The sequence below is a fragment of the Globicephala melas genome, chromosome 8, assembly GCF_963455315.2.
Source record: "Globicephala melas chromosome 8, mGloMel1.2, whole genome shotgun sequence".
Lineage (NCBI taxonomy): Eukaryota > Metazoa > Chordata > Mammalia > Artiodactyla > Delphinidae > Globicephala > Globicephala melas.
The window spans coordinates 24,731,342-24,747,698 of record NC_083321.1 but is presented as its reverse complement, the minus strand read 5'-3'; the positions used below and the strand labels follow the sequence as shown (position 1 = coordinate 24,747,698).

Sequence of the window (16,357 nt, the reverse complement as noted above, 5' to 3'; positions counted from 1 at the left end):
CTTCAATCTCAGGTGGTCTCTTGGCTGCTTCTCCCTTGATTAGCAACTGTTCGAATCTGCCCTTTGGAACCCAGGGAGGGTCATGGAGGCTGGAGTCTTGCCTACAAGAAAGGAAGGACAGAAAGGCTTCCATGCCCAGGAGCCCCACAGGGTCCTCCTCAGTTTCAAGGGGAGGGACGGAAGGGTGTTAGTCTGCTAGAGCTGCCGTAACAACGTACCCCAGGCTGGGGGAGCTTCAACAACAGGAATTTATTTTCTCATAGCTCTAGAGGCTGGAAGTCTAAAATCAAGGTGTCACTTGGGTTGTTTTCTTCTGGGGTCTCTCTCATTGGCTTGTAGATGGCCATCTTCTCTCTGTGTATGTCTGTGTCTTAGTTTTCGCTTCTTTTTTTTTTTTTTTTTTTTTTTGCGGTACGCGGGCCTCTCCCTGTTGTGGCCTCTCCCGTTGCAGAGCGCAGGCTCAGCGGCCATGGCTTACGGGCCCAGCCGCTCCGCGGCATGTGGGATCTTCCCGGACTGGGGCACAAACCCATGTCCCCTGCATCGGCAGGCGGACTCTCAACCACTGCGCCACCAGGGAAGCCCAGTTTTCTCTTCTTATAAGGACACCAGTCGTATAGATTAGGCCGCACCCTGATGACCTCATTTTATCTTAATTGCCTCTTGAAAGGCCCTATCTCCAAATACAGTTGCATTCTGAGGTCCTGGGAGTTAAAACGTCAACATGTGAGTGGTGGGAGGACACAGTTCAGCCCATTACAAGGAGGGAGGAAGATTTTGCAAGTCCTGGAAGATGTGCTTGAACAAGCAGGCCCTCCCAAACCGCCTTCTTCCCTTGCCTGTCTCCTCCCTCCCTTGCTGTCCTAAACAAGCAGTAGATGGGCTGCTGCCTGGAATACTAACCAAGGAGCTTGGTGAAGCTCGCTCAAGGTCTCTCCTAAATTGCAGAAAATTGCATTTCTTTCTCCCCTGCAAAGCCGTGGATTTGTAGAGATTGTTTTACCTGCTAAGAAGGCCAACTAAAGAAACGTTTACAGAGGAAACAACAACCCATCAGAGCTTATGCTCGAGAGAGACAATGCAACACATTTTGGAAACCAGCAGGTTATGTAACATTTACAAAAGCATGTTTCCTGCACGCGGAATGCTGTTTTTTAACTTGTAGCCATTTCCTCCCTTCTCGTAACTTTTAAGCGTTACATTCAACGATAAAACATCCTGTCCTTGACAGACTCCTGTTTCATGCTTTCCTCATGTACCTGTGTCTTGCCCTGCCTCTGTTTTAGTGACATAACCTTAATAAAAAGCTCCATACATGGTCTTGCTTTCGGGATTCTTCTGGGACTTGACCCCTGCCCACTCACCTACGTATCCAACTTTGTTATCACTGTTGCTGCCTGTTGGTAATCAGCATACACAGTGGCACCCATCACTGTGTTTGGGGCTGATTGGATCAGTTGATTAGTGCTTGCGGGGGAAGAGGGGACAGGTCCAGGTCTCAGGATGACCCTCCTGCCTTCCCTTTGGCCCATAACCGCTTTCTAGACCCATGGGCGGCCACCACCAACTTTAACCATCTTTTCCAGAAGGGGTAGGAGATTAGGAACTGAGAGATGAAGACAGCACTTGTTCAAACCTACAGTCCCTAGAATAACCTGTCTGCCCAGATATTCATCCTGGGCATCCTGTCTTCTGCTCACTGCTAACAGCCAAGAGGATTTGAAGCAACTTTTCTTCCTGTAATTTGTATTGTAAAAGCCTAACATGTTTTCATCTGTTTTCCGACTAAGCTTATATTAAATATGTTTTGTCACACTATCCACTTCTCCCCTCCCTGAGTGTGGGTCCCGCTGTGGTGGAAAATCACTGGCTTAGGGTGACTCCTGCAGCCCCTCTTTACAGAGTACCCAGGGGCTACCCTGCTCTCATGGATCCTGCAGGCAGGGGTGTATATATGAGGCGGGTTAGAAATGTACAAACTTAATGTTGCTGCCTGACAGAGGTGAGAGCCCCTCTTAGGCTTATTCATCTGTCTTTATTTCACCTACCAGAGTCAGAATATCCCAGACCCAGCAATTACAGGATTTCTTCTGGTCTCAGCTCTGCTACTGACTAACCTAGTGTGTCCTTGAGCAAGTCAACTTAGACCCACTAGGCAGCACATGCTCACCTTTAGAATCAGGAAAAGATGTGAGCTGAGGATTGAGGTTCTTTTGGCTCTGAGTATGTGAGATTCAACCATGAGTAAAACAACTTAACTTGAGTTCACTTGGCCTGATCGTTGGAATCTTAGAGCCCAGTGCAATTGTAAACAAAGAAGGAATGAGAGACCAGTGATGTTACAGCACCAAATCCTCTGGACAAAGCTCCTAGGAACACAGCTGGGACTTGCCCGCCTCCTCTGAGCTGAATCAGTGGTGGGTAAGGGTGGGTGGCCAGGGCCCTGGCTGATGTACTGAGGGGCTGCGGTCTTCCTGGGCCCCCGTGCCAGGGTCCAACCCCCGCTACTGCTTCCGTGTCTCTGTGAAAGCTATGGGCACACACCTCTTTCCACTCCCTTCCAGGCGGGCAGAGAGGGCCAGGAGCCTGAGGTCCACAGTGCTTCTCAGGGAAAAGGAAAGGAGCTACAGTCCTGGAACACAGCTCTGTGCTTTCCAGGCAATTCCTTCCTCTGGTGAGGATGTGTCTAGTGAAGGAGGAGGCGCGTTTGAGCAACAACAGCTACTGTTTACGGGCACCCCCCTCTCAAGTGCACTATGCTGGAAGCGTTTTTGTATAAAGTATACTGTTCTTTGCAATGATACAGTCAGGAGGAGCTTATGATAACCGTGTTTTCTGATGAGGAACTGGGGCCCAGAGAAACGAGGCAACTTGCTCAAGACACTCGGTAAGGGGGCATCAGGATTCAAACCCAGGCCCCTGGCTCCAACCCTCTGCTCTTCTCCAGCCGCCTCGAGAAGGACACATCCTCTTTGGAAATAGAGCCACGAGGCATGAGGGAGCTGCCCAGTTGATTCCGTGTAGCTCTGTGGCTGGTTCCCACAGAGCTGTACTTCCCGTACAGCTTCCTGTGCTTCCCTGGAGGTATTTTTTCTCAATTTTTAAAACTGTGGTAAAATAAACATAAAGTGTGATTTACCATTTTAACCTTTTTTTAAAAAAATAGTTATTTATTTATCTTTGTCTGCGTTGGGTCTTTGTCGCTCTGCCCCGGGCTTTCTCTAGTTGGGATGAGCGGGGGCTGCTCTTTGTTGCGGTGCGCAGGCTTCTCCTTGTGGTGACTTCTCTCTTTTTTTTAAATATCTTTATTGGAGTATAATTGCTTTACCATGGTGTGTAAGTTTTTGCTTTATAACAAAGTGAATCAGCTATATGTATACATATATCCCCATATCTCCTCCCTCTTGCGTCTCCCTCCCACCCTCCCTATCCCACCCCTCTAGGTGGACACAAAGCACCGGAGCTGATCTCCCTGTGCTATGCAGATAGCCAGTGATTTTCCCACTAGCTATCTGTTTTACATTTGGTAGTGTATATATGTGCATTGGCTTCTCTTGTTGTGGAGCATGGGCTCTAGGCGTGCAGGCTTCAGTAGTTGAAGAACGCGGACTCAGTAGTTGTGGCTCACGGGCTCTAGAGCACAGGCTCAGCAGTTGTGGCGCATGGGCTTAGTTACTCCGCGGCATGTGTGATCTTCCCAGACCAGGGTTCGAACCCGCGTCCCCTGCACTGGCAGGAGGATTCTTAACCACCAGGGAAGCCCTTAACCATTTTTAAAGTGTACAATTCAGGGGCATTAAGTACATTCACAGTGTTGTGCAACCATCACCACTATCTATTTCCAGAATGTTTTTGTCACCTGAAGGCTTCTACTCTTCTCTTCTTTGATGTCTGCCCTTGCATCATCTCTGGGATTCCTGTAAAGTAACCCATGATGACGTCCCTCGACCATCCTGTGTCCCCTCTCTTGCTCTTGTCCACCAGTTAGGAGAGACCAGTGTAGAAGTAATCCTTCAGCAGTTGGCGCTGTCCTTTTACGGGAGGGGTGTCTTTGAATGCGCAAGAACACAGGCTCTCCTTCTGGGGTCAGGAGGCTGGTCAGCCCTTCCTCAGCCTGACAGCTGTGTCAGGAGGGTTCCAAGGGGCCACAGTGGGAAGTGCAGGAGTGTTTTATCTTTGTTTGCAGGAGTTCTGCTGAGCTGGGAGTCCCTCATAAGGGCCCTGGAAGGAAAGCTGCTTTATGCCCTCCGTGGGGATTATTTAGCATTTGTGGTTTCAAAGAAATGATTTCTAAGACTCAGCTGTGGGTTTTATTTTTCTCTTGATTGGTTTAAGCATCGTTCTCTGTATCTCGTTGTCATCCGTTGCGTGTTCTGGCCCTGTTAGAATGCCATCATAGCAACAATGCCGTCTTTATATCCAAGCTATTGCTAGATCCCAGTAGACGGGTGGTATTAATGGTCCTTGGCTGGACTGTAGTAGAACAAACTCTGCTAAATGAAAAACCTTGTATTACATTCCCAGCCCGTGTAAGTTTTGGTCTAAGAAGATGAGAATTGCTTTTAGCATTTTTGTTTTCAGGGATGACTGTGTTTGGAGGGAGTGTTCGTGTGTTTGGGAAGAAGTGTGCTTCTTCCCAAGGGTCTCGGAGGAAGGGCTGGCTTTGGGGGTAGACAGCAAAAGGCAGTCGTCCCCGTAGTAATTGACCACAGCAGTCTTTGGACGGCTCTGGTGTTCACTAAATTCTCTCCCGTGCACCAGCCATTGCCTGGAATTCCATCACCAACACCTTAACCCATTGATTAAGACACCCTGGATGTGGGTGAAGCCCAGCAGTGAAGGAGGGATGGAAAGAGAGGGTTTCATTTTCCTTCTGCACACCAGGCTCTATGCTAAGCTGCTATATACATCTTATTTCATCTCAACCTTAAAGCCCACTAGAAATATATTTGCTGTGATATAGCCTGTAGCCCTTCTTATTCCGTTTTACAGAAAAGGACTTGGACTCTGAGAGGGCCGGTGGTTTGCCCAAAGTCCCCCAACTGGCAAGGGCCAGCACGGAGAGAGCCCAATCTTTCTATCACACGATCCTTCTCTCAAGTGAGAGAGACCCCAGGGGCCCTGGGCAGCTTTAGGGGTGAGCCCTGAAAGGACCCCATTGAGGAGACAAGGAAGAGGACACCGAACAGGGGGGTTTGCCCATGTGGAAGGGGCTGAATTGCAGGGTGGAGCTTAGATTTCTCACCAGAGCTGTTGGGAAGGAAAAGTAAAATCAGGGTAGCGCTGAGCCAGGGCTTCTGAGTGGGAACCACCAAAAATCCAAGTAGTTGTACCCATTAGCGATGCTGTATTCCCATATGGACTCTGACAACACATACTGTCTTAAATAAGGTTGGGACCTAATACAGCAGCGTTACACCTGTCACAGCTTGTGAAGGACAGAGTGCATGCTTTGGGGTTCCACAGGCTCAGGTTTGAGCCCTGGCTTTGCTGATTACTAGCTGTGTGACCTTAGACAAGTCACTTAACCTTTTCAGCATCTCGAACAGGTCAATAGCGATTCCTAACTCCTGGGGCTGATGTGAGGGTAAAGTGAGGGAAGGATGGCCAAACCCTAACGTGGGGTCGGGCCCATGGCCCTTAGTGGCTGGTGGGGGCCAGCGGTGGCGGCTGTGGTTCCGAGTCAGCAGGCAGCCTCTCCTCTGACAGCCCCTCTGTGTCCTGTGTCCACAGTGCTGCAGGGCGTGGACAGTTCCCTTGTGGGCCTGCACAACCAAAGCTTCGCCCGGGTCATGGAGCAGCGCTTGGCCCAGCTGTTCATGATGTCCCAGCAACAAGGCCGGCGGTTTAAACGGGCCACCACCCTGGGAAGCTACACCGTGCAGGTGGGTGTGCGTAAAGTCATGGGGGTCTTATAAGAAGGGTGTGGAAATGTGCTTCCTGAGCCTAAGAAAACCATGCTGCGTGCCGAGGCGCGCTCACATTGCAAGCTGATGAGGCCAGTTCATCCACACTGCTCTTAGGTTTGGGGGGGGGGCGGGTGACAGTCATAATCATCGAAATCATGAAGGAGGCTGAGAGCTGCTCTCCCGACTACTAGCCTGTAGGGAAAGGAGGTCTCGGAAGAAATGCTGCCCACATGCACATATTTATTAAACAGAAGGCTATTCGTAAGCAAGCGCAACTCCTCTGCATCCTCTTCTGGAGGCTGGATGACGTCCCAGCTTTCAGGCCTCTCAGCGCCATGACTGTGATCAGCAGAGACACCGATCAGCCTTACAGGTGTGGGATTCTGTTAGCCTTGTCGAATCCGTTTCCACAAATACAGCCCTCTACGTTTATAATGGACACGTGACCACACAGGGATTCAGGGTAGGGAGCTGTAGCAGACACCACTGGTGCCCTGCCCAAACCCCCTTCTAATTTCTGTGATGAACGCTGATGAACTCCTAGCATCTCTTTATTGATGGGCTGCTCTTGAGATGCCAGAACGTACTTTGCCCAGCCACGGCTGGCCGGAAGCGCCTGGGAATTCACCAGGGGTGGAGGTATAAATACCACAGCTCTCTTGCTTCTTGGCTGGGAGGATTCTGAAATGTATGCTTTAGGATCATTGCCAGAGCTTTCCCACAGAGAATTACGCTTTAGTTTCCCGCTGTGGTGACTGGCTTCATAATGCATCCCTTGTTAGCTCCCTTCCACCCCCTGTCGGTTCCCTGCATCTCTCCAATAAATTACAAGCATTCAACTCATCTCAGAGTCTGCTTCAGAGGGAACCCGACAGAGACAGTAGCCATCCTGAGGGTAGAGGCTCTAAGCCTCTCTAGATTCTTTATCCAGTTCAAGCAAGAGTGGGAATGTCTATAGCATATTCTGGGCAATCCACGTATCTTGAGTACCACTAATTTCACAAAAAGAGGACCCATTTCTAACATTTGTTATGCTAATTAACAAGCTCTCTTGAGCAAGGTATCAAATTACAGAAGTGCTTCTGGTAGTTGCCTCTAGGAAGTGGGCTTCTTATTTTCTGGGATCTAGTCGACTGCCCCTGGATTGGTAATTGACCACATCTAGTGTGTAACTTAACCCAAACACACATGCATGGTGTCTAACTAAGAGGAAGCTTTAAAGGAAATTGCAGACATTACCACAGTGTCTGCAGATCATGTCCCCAGGCAATCTTGGAAGTACAAACGACCCATGTTCTGGAACACACTTCCCTATGTTAGTCAACATCACGCCCCTGAGGGAGACTCCAGGTCCCCCGTTCGCAGTTGGTGAATTTGGCCTCTTGTCCTATTGGATGTTGCTTTGGTTCTAAAAATCTTTGTGGTCTGAGACAGCCTTGTCATGAGGTAAAGCGATAGTTAATTTCATGTGCCAGGTTTGTGATTTCCCTTCTGTGGGTCCACGTGGGCCCTATAATTCATACTTTTCCACATGACAGAAAGGAAGTTGCTGGGCTTCAGACAGTTGAAATGAGATTTGCCTCAGCTGAAGGGGAGGAAAGAATCACCCTACACTGCTGGTGTTTTTTGTAAACCTAAGAAACCCAGAACATTCTAAGTGTCTAAAAGAGCCCAGTGAGATGCTGTTTCCTCTTTTTTTCTGAGTACTCAGTGTGCTTGGTCCCTTGCGTTGCCTGGAAAACCTGAGTGAAGTAAGTAGGGGTTTATTTCTGCAAATCCCCAATTTACCGAGGCTGTAGACCGCCTTCCAACATCATCCTTGGAGAAATTTGGTAAGAAGAATTTGCTATTAAATTGAAATTGAGCGAAGTTATTAGATACTTGAATGTTCATTCACCTTGTACCTGGTTACACTAACGCTCTCCCTACCTCCTCTCCCACTGGGGACAGAAATAACACCCCCAAGTTTCCCAAATAAAATTCACTCTACACAGCTTACATCATCCTTCACCCAGAGAAGACCTTCGTCTTGGCTCAGATCATTTGTAAAGATGAGCCACCTTCATGAATATGGAGATTTTAATGTCTAGAATCTAAAGATATTTCTCTAGTGGATGTATTTGAGAAATTGAGTCCAAAGAAGATATACATATGACCAGTAAGCATTTTTAAACATTTAACTCTTGTCATCAAAGTAATGCAAGTTTTAACTACCACAAGATGCCATTTTCAAGATGAGTAAAATGGTACTATCCAGTGTTGATGAGGTTGCAGTGAAGTGGGCACCCTCAAACACAGTAAATGGATATGACCTTGCTGGAGGGCAGGTGAGCAATTTAGACAAGAATCTTTTAGATGGTCACAACATTACTCCTATAAATTCATTTCGAGGAGATAGAGATGAACACAAAGATGAAAGGGTAAGAGCAGTGTTTCTCAGAGAGGGTCCAGAAAATGACTCTATAAGGTGCCCAGAGGCAAAGGGGCTTTCTGGCCAGGGCAGTTTGGGCAAGGCTGCATCCTGTAGAATGTTCTTGAAGATTCCAAAGGCATATTGGCATACCAAAGACTCTAAAAAAACCTGCAAGTAAAGAAATCTCCTTGACTTTCTTCAATATACTGGTTTCTACATTTAAATGCCAATAAGACCCTTGTTTATAATAATATCTACATTTCCCCAACATTTTATTACAAGCATTTTCAAACTCACAGAAAAGTTGAAAAAATTATGACGTAAGCACCCATTTACTCACCGTCTAGGTTCTACAATTAACAGTGTATTATGTTACTGTTTTATATTTGATAACATATCATTTCCATACCGTAGATCAGTTTGGACTGTTCTAGAACCTCATATAAGTGGAATCCTACAGTATATTCTCTCTTGTATAAGGCTTTTTTGACTCTGTAGTGTTTTTGAGATTCACCCATGTTGTTCTTTTATTCAGTAGTTTATTCCTTTTTATTGTTGAATAATATTCCCTTGTATGAAATATACTACCATTTGTTTATCCATGCTTCTGTTGATGGACGCCTGCGCTTTTCCCAATTTTTAGCTATTATAAACAAAGCTTCTATGAACCTCTTCTGCAGGTCTTTCCATGGCCATGTGCTTTCATTTCTCTTGGGTATGTAGGAGTGGAATTCCTGGGTCATAGAGTTGGTCTATGTGAGTTCTAGGAGAGACTGCCAGACCTTTTCCCAAAGTGTACAGTTTGACATTCCCACTCCCACCAACCAGATGTGGAGTTACCCCACCTCCTCATCAACACGGTGTTGTCAGCCCTTCTTATTTTAGCCACTCTGGTGGTTGATATTGATGACTTGTGTTCGTTTTTTTTTTTTTTTTTGCGGTACGCGGGCCTCTCGCTGTTGTGGCCTCTCCCGTTGCGGAGCACAGGCTCTGGACGCGCAGGCCCCGCAGCCATGGCTCACGGGCCCAGCCGCTCCGCGGCAAGTGGGATCTTCCCGGACTGGGGCATGAACCCGCGCCCCCTGCATCGGCAGGCGGACTCTCAACCACTGCGCCACCAGGGAAGCCCGACTTGTGGTTTTAAATTGAATTTCCTCATTGAGCATTTAAAAAATATGCTTATTGGCCATTCAGATATCTTCCTTTGTGAAGTGTCTGGTCAGACTTTTTTAAAACCCATTTTTTATTGGGTTGTAGTAATATTTATTTTAATTATTATTTATAGCATACATACATAGGAGCATAAAAATATGTAGAGTTTAAAGAACACTAGTAAAAAAGAACCCACAACCCAAAGAGTAAGAACATTACTGTTACCTTAACCCAGAAGCCTTTTCTGTGTCTTTTCTTATTATACATACTCACTTCCTTCCCATCAGAGTTGACTGTGCTTCTGAATTTTGTATTAAATCACACCTGTGTTTTCTGTATAGATTTTACCATCCTCATGTGTATCCTTAAGTAGTACATCATTCGGTTTTGCATTTTATATTCTGTAATTTGTTTCTTTTGCTCCATATCAGGCTTTTATATTCACCCATATTGATACAAAGAGCCACAGTTCATTTACATGACTCTATAATATTGCATCGTGCGACTGTACCATAACTCACGTATCCATCCTACTGTTAGTGAATTCTGAATTTTCAGATTTTTTTGCTATGATATGAACAATGCTGCTATAAATATTTTTGTAACTCTTTTAATATCCTGTGAAGCTCGTAATCTGTAATGTACACTTTGGAAAATACTATATTATGCCATAATGTTTGTCGATGGTTAATTACACTAGTAAAAAGTTGGAAACAACCTAAATGTTTAAAAAGGAAGGGTTAGTTAGGTTTAAGAGACATGCATACAGTAGAACATTATGTAGGTTTTAAATTTATGTTTTCTGTATTTATAATGATTATCAATTGTTAGTTACAATGCTGAAAAATGAGTAACAATTGAAGTGTTCAACAGTAAAGGATTGGCTAAGTTTAGGAGGCATGCCTTGGAATGCCGTGTAGAAGTTAACATTTATGCTTTTGTTATATTTAAGCCCATTATGGATGCAAGTAAAAATGGCAGTATATAATACTATATAGAGAGTATGATAAATAATTTTGTAAAATGATAAATAAAAGGCCTGTGTGGAAAAAACAAAGAATAGACAAAATGGTAATAGTAATTAGCTGGTGGTGGAAGGATTCCAGATTGTTTTTATTTTGTTTCATTTCTCGATGCTTTTTTGTATTTTCAGATTTTTCTGTAGTGACGATGTATAACTTGTACAGTGAGAAAAAGCAACAAAGGTTATTTTAGAAAAAGAGCTTTGAGCCTCCAAGTACTGCTTTTATCAGAGTTCTTTTGAATTGCAGACATATAAGTTCATTTTTTTTTTCCTCTCTGGCAATTGCAGGAATTTGAAATTAGAAATCTTGTTTGAGAATAACCTAACATGCCCTGAATTAATGTGGAGGCCTAGTTTCAAATGAGGCCAGAGTTCTCTGGAGGCTGGAAGACATCACCATTTCAACGTTTCCTTCTCCAGCCTGAAACTGTTCTTTCCAGATGTTTATATTTTCAAAACCCTTTTCTCCTCCCTCCTCCAGCCATAGCAGGGTTTCTTGAGATGTTGGTGATAGGGAGGTGTGAGAAGGGTGATGTCTAAAATATACGTCATGGGTCCACTTAGCCATGGAAGGCTTCGCAGTCGGGAGACAGCCTGCTGATTGCCCAGGTGATTGCAGAGTTAACGCAAGATGCCCTGTAAACATGGCCTGTCTTTTTCTGAAAGATGGTAAAGATGCAGCGGGTGCCAGGACCCAAGGACCCCGCGGAGCTGACTTACTACACCCTGTACAATGGGAAGCCTTTGCTGGGGACTGCAGCTGCCAAGATCCTGAGCACCATTGACTCCCAAAGGATGGCCTTGACCCTGCATCACGTTGTCCTTCTGCAAGCTGACCGTAAGGGGATAACCTTTCCATTCATTCATTTTTAAATTTTTAATAAATTTATTTATTTATTTTTGGCTGTGTTGGGTCTTCGTTGCTGCGTGCGGGCTTTCTCTAGTTGTGGCGAGTGGGGGGCTACTCTTTGTTGCGGTGCGCGGGCTTCTCATGGTGGTGGCTTCTCTTGTTGTGGAGCACGGGCTGCAGGCGCGCGGGCTTCAGTGGTTGTGGCACATGGGCTCAGTAGTTGTGGCTCGCAGGCTCTAGAGTTCAGGCTGTGTTGTGGCACGTGGGCTTAGTTGCTCTGCGGCATGTGGGATCTTCCCGGACCAGGGCTTGAACCTGTGTCCCCTGCACTGGCAGGCAGATTCTTAACCACTGCGCCACCAGGGAAGTGCCGTCATTCGTTATTTTTAATACCAGTAAATGTTTCCTGAATCACTTGGATGTTATTAGACCCAGAGCGAAACATACTTCTGTTCTAGAAGGTTCTCAAATCAACCAGTTGTTTCCTGTGTTGTTTGAAGCAATAGGTTTTGGGTCAGGGATATGTTTTGGCTACTAGGATGATGATAATACTGCTTTTCCCCAGGTCCTATCCTCTCTTCCTCCTCAGTATAATCTTGTGAACAGTTAGAAAAATCACCACAGCTGAGCTGGTATTTGTCTGCTGGGGAATTAAAGGTAATTTCATTCAATAAGCTTTGTAGAGTCCTGCATCAACTGTGTGTTCAGTGCTGGAGGACATATAGGAGTGGGCAAGTCCCAGTCACTGCCTTTAAGGAGCAGAGAAGGCGTTAATGCAGATATAAAGGCATAGAATGCAGGAATGCTTTGAGGAGACAATGTGATTGCTACAGGGCTCAACCGAGGGACAGATTGCTCCGAAGGGGCATCCGGGAAGGATGAACAGAGAAAGGATATGAAACATAACAGCTGCCTCTTTGAGGACCCTCCCCTGGCAGCTACTCTGCTTGTTGCTTTACATAGATTTTCTCAATTTCTCTGGGGCAACTTTATTCAGCTCCAAATTACAGATGAGGAAACCTAGGCTCAGAAAAGTTAACTAACTTGCGCAACATCACAGAACTAGGACTCGAGTTGCCAAGATACGAATCTGGATCTGTTTGACTTCAAAAGTGTATTCTTAACTGTATTGCATGCTACAGTTTCAGCAGAGGGAGAGGAGGATGTACTGTCCAGAAAGAGGGAGCAGCAGAAGCAAAAGAAGGGAGGTGAAAAGTACCAAGGGTGCTTGAAGAAAAGGAGTTCCAGTTGCCTGGAGTGCAGAAGCATGAGGAGGAGGTGATGGGATTAGAAACGAGCATTGCTTAGGAGACTCAGGCGTTGGATGGCAGGGGAAGGAGATTGTACATGATGTGATTGGCTGTGGGGAGCTGTTGGACATTTCTGAGCAGGGCAGTAGTATCACTGGAAGTACCCATTATCTAGGGAGGTTAATCTGTCGGCAGTGTCCGGGATGAGAGGGGGCAGGACTAATGAGGCTCTCTGGTGGCCCAGGCATTGGGGCCCCAGAAGAGGGCTGTGAAGGCAGCGAGGGGAGAGGGGGTTGATGAAGGTGACAGATTGTGTGGTAGAAAGATTAGATTCGACAGCACACCGAGCATACAGGGCCTGGAAGGTCGTCTCCCGTTGATCTCCTAGTTGGTGTCCGTGTTCCTTAGGAACCTGACGCCTGGCTCATGGTTTTCCTCTCCTCCTCGTCTCCTGCCTTCGTCCGGGGTAGGTGTGGCTTCCACAGGGATGGTCCAGCCCACATGTGGTTACGGCCCTCACTTCTGCTCGGCCAGCACATCCTCACAGACACACCTTTGCCTGGAAATGATGGTCTCCCTCTACAATCTTGCCTTTGAAATGACTTTTTAACCAAGATTCTCTTCCTTTGCACCTCTCTCCTTCCCTCCCTGTGAGCTCTGTCCCGTGTCTGGTCAGGTCAGCTACTAACTTCATCAGTTTTACTGCATCTTTTTTTTTTTTTTTTTTCTGTACGTGGGCCTCTCACTGTTGTGGCCTCTCCCATTGCGGAACACAGGCTCCGGACGCGCAGGCTCAGTGGCCATGGCTTACGGGCCCAGCCGCTCTGCGGCTTGTGGGATCTTCCCGGACCGGGGCACGAACCCTGCATCGGCAGGCGGACTCCCAACCACTGTGCCACCAGGGAAGCACTTACTGCATCTTCTTTATGTGGGTTCCCCAGGGCTCCATTCTCGGCTCTTTCTCGGTCTCTCCAGGTAGAGAATGAACTGTAGAGGACTGGAGTGAAAACCACCGTAGGTGCCCAGGTAAGAGGGGAAGGTGTCCGAGGTGGAGACTCAGAGAAGTGGTTGGATTCGGGATATTTTTGGAGACAGAGCTGTTGGGGCAAGGTAATGGATTGTGTGCGTGGCAGGAGGAGGTGAGGGCTGGAGGACTCAAGGGTGACTCCCAGGTGTTTGCTTGAGCACTGGTTGTGGTGTCATCTGTTGAGATGCAGAGAGGAGAGGAGGAGGTTTAGTGGGGCTGCAGTGGCGGTGGGGGAGATGGAGTTGAGAGTTTGCTTTTGGACATGTGAGCTTACACATTCAGGGAGAGCTCAGGAGATAGGAACTCGGCAGTCATCCACACAGGTGACATTTAGAGCTAAGGGAGTAGGTAAGATTAACCAGATTTGCCTTGATTTAGAACTAAAGAGAAGAGGGTAAAAATCAGGCCCAGGGCATCCACATGAGGGAAGAACTGGAGCCAGCAAAGGACCCTGGGACGGAGCATCTGGGGAAATGGAGGAGGTGGTGTCTAGAAATAAGTGAAGAAAGTCAATGTCCTGGGAGGGAGGGAGCTGCTGCGTCATCTTCTGTTCTGGAAGGATGGAGATGAAGTGAATTTGGAGTTTGGTGGTGACCTTGGCAGGAGGGGTTTCCAGGAAGAGGTGGTGGAGACAGCTTGGCTGGAGTGGACCCAGGAGAGGGTGGAGGTGGGGAAGCAGTGACAGCAAAGGGAGAAGATTAATGGGACAGTTGCTGGAGGGGCGTATGGGAGATATTGGGGTACATTTGAATATTATGGGTGACTAATAGCAAGGGAGAAATTGACAATGCAGAAGAGAGACGAACACTGCAGGGGTGAAGTCCATATGTGCTCGAGGGGGTGGCAGAGGTGGAGGGTTCAGACTCAGCGAGGAGCAGGGACGGCTCAATCTTTTGCACCAGGAAGGAAGGCAGAGTACAGGGGTGTGGGTGTCGGTCAGGGGGTGCATTTGGTAATGGAAGCCTGAGGATGTTTCTGCGGTTGTTTCTGCTCTCCTGGGGCATAATGAAGTTGGCAGCTGAGGTTGAGATTGTGTGGGGGGCATTTGAGCAAGGGTGCAGTGGTACACACTGAGCATCAGCAAACTGATGAGAGAAAAACCGTAAGATTGGCAAGGCTCCCCTCCTCCTGGGTCCTCATTGCTATGTTCAGACCATTTCTTCTATTCTTTCAAAATTCTAGATGCTTTGAACTGCCCCTTCCTCACTGTAGTCACCTCTAGAGCCCAAGCTGGCCCCCATCATCCTGGTTCATTGTCTCTTCCTCTGCATCGTTTCTCCTGTCCCAACCCATCCTCTACTTTGAGGTCAGTTCCTTGACCTCCTCACATCTACTCCAGGCCTTGTGGTACTTGGGAAGGGGCAGAAATGGGAGAGCAAGAGGTGAATGGAGTGTCAGGAGGAGAGGTAAGGGGACTTTGCTGATGGAAATGGGTGGGAACAGTGGAAGGTCTGAGAGCGTGGGCAGGAGAGAGCAATCAATCAAATTAGAAGGTGCATGGAGCCTTGTGGAAATGGGAGTCGAGGGGTCATCTAGGAGTGACCTTAGAGGTTTGACTCTGGCTCAGAGAGCCAGGATTCAAACTCTGTTCCGCCTGGCTCCGGAGATGCTAGCCCTCAACCTTACTTCTTTGTTTCCTTGAAATCCACCTGGCTCTCTCGGTTCCCTTCTAGAGTAACTCACAAACTGTTTCCTCTTCTCCATTTCATCATTATCTCCTCTTGGACTTTGCAGGTGCTTCCCAAATGACTCAGCCTCAGCCTCTTTGCCACTAATGTACCATCCACACTGTAATTAGAGTCATTATAATAAACACAGGTTCTGGTCTTACATCTACTCCATTTAAAAAATATTTGGTGGCTCTCTGCTGTTCATAGAATAAAATCCAATCTTCTTAAAGTGGGTCTTTGAAGCCTTTCACAACAGGTGCTCAGCAAATGTTCAGGGCCCTTGACAACCTGGTCTCCAGGCTTCTTACCCAGCCGTACGGCTACTCTTCTCTCCTTCAGACCTAATGCTTCAGCCACACGGGAGGATTCATTCTTCACATTCCCTATGCCTCTGAAGCCTTCCCTGACCCCTGAAGCATGACCCCTCCCCGAAGTTTCCCTAGTTCCAGGGGCCTCCATTGCCCTTATCACACTGGGCAAATGAGTTGTTTTCTCTCTTCTCCCTCATGAGCTCTTTAAAAGCAGGTACTACATCTCATTCCTTTTTGAATATCCAGCCCCAGCTACTGCCTGGCTCGATCCTTGTGAAGGCAAAGAACCCACTTTTGCTAAATGCCTCTGCCAGGCCCTGAGTGAGGCACGTGGTTGGAAGACACCATAGCAGAGCAGTTGAGAGCAGAGCCTTTGTAATAAGACCGAAGACAAATGAATGACCCTCTGACCTACATTTTCCTCATACGTAAAATGGTGATATCAAAAACACTGACCTGGTAGAGCTACTGGGGGGACTAAATAAGATAATTATTGCATGTAGAGGGTTTAGTACCATTTACTACATGTCTATTAGGCTCGTAGTAAATGGTAGCCGAGTGTCTCATTTATCCATAAGGTAGAAGGACTCGAGGAGAGGCAATGAAAAGGGAAGGGAGATTTGAAGGTTAAGAGCCTGTATAATTCAGAGAATAGGGTGCTTTTAATGAAATTAGAGAGGGGGTTAGAGTGGAGAAGCACTTTTAGGAGGGAGAAGGTGATTTACTCAGTTTGGACCATGTGGAGTTTAAG

At 47.0% G+C, this 16,357-nt stretch overlaps 1 protein-coding gene across 3 annotated transcripts in view; it reads left to right on the top strand.

The window, feature by feature from the left end:
- KIAA1549L (KIAA1549 like) overlaps positions 1-16,357 on the top strand; it is a 282,463-nt gene that overhangs the window by 167,082 nt on the left and 99,024 nt on the right. For all 3 annotated transcript variants that reach the window (XM_060303369.1, XM_060303368.1, XM_030864767.2), the window contains 2 exons: positions 5,734-5,885; positions 11,165-11,336. In XM_060303369.1, the coding sequence (XP_060159352.1) occupies positions 5,734-5,885; positions 11,165-11,336 (324 nt within the window). The remainder of the gene's footprint in view (positions 1-5,733; positions 5,886-11,164; positions 11,337-16,357) is intronic.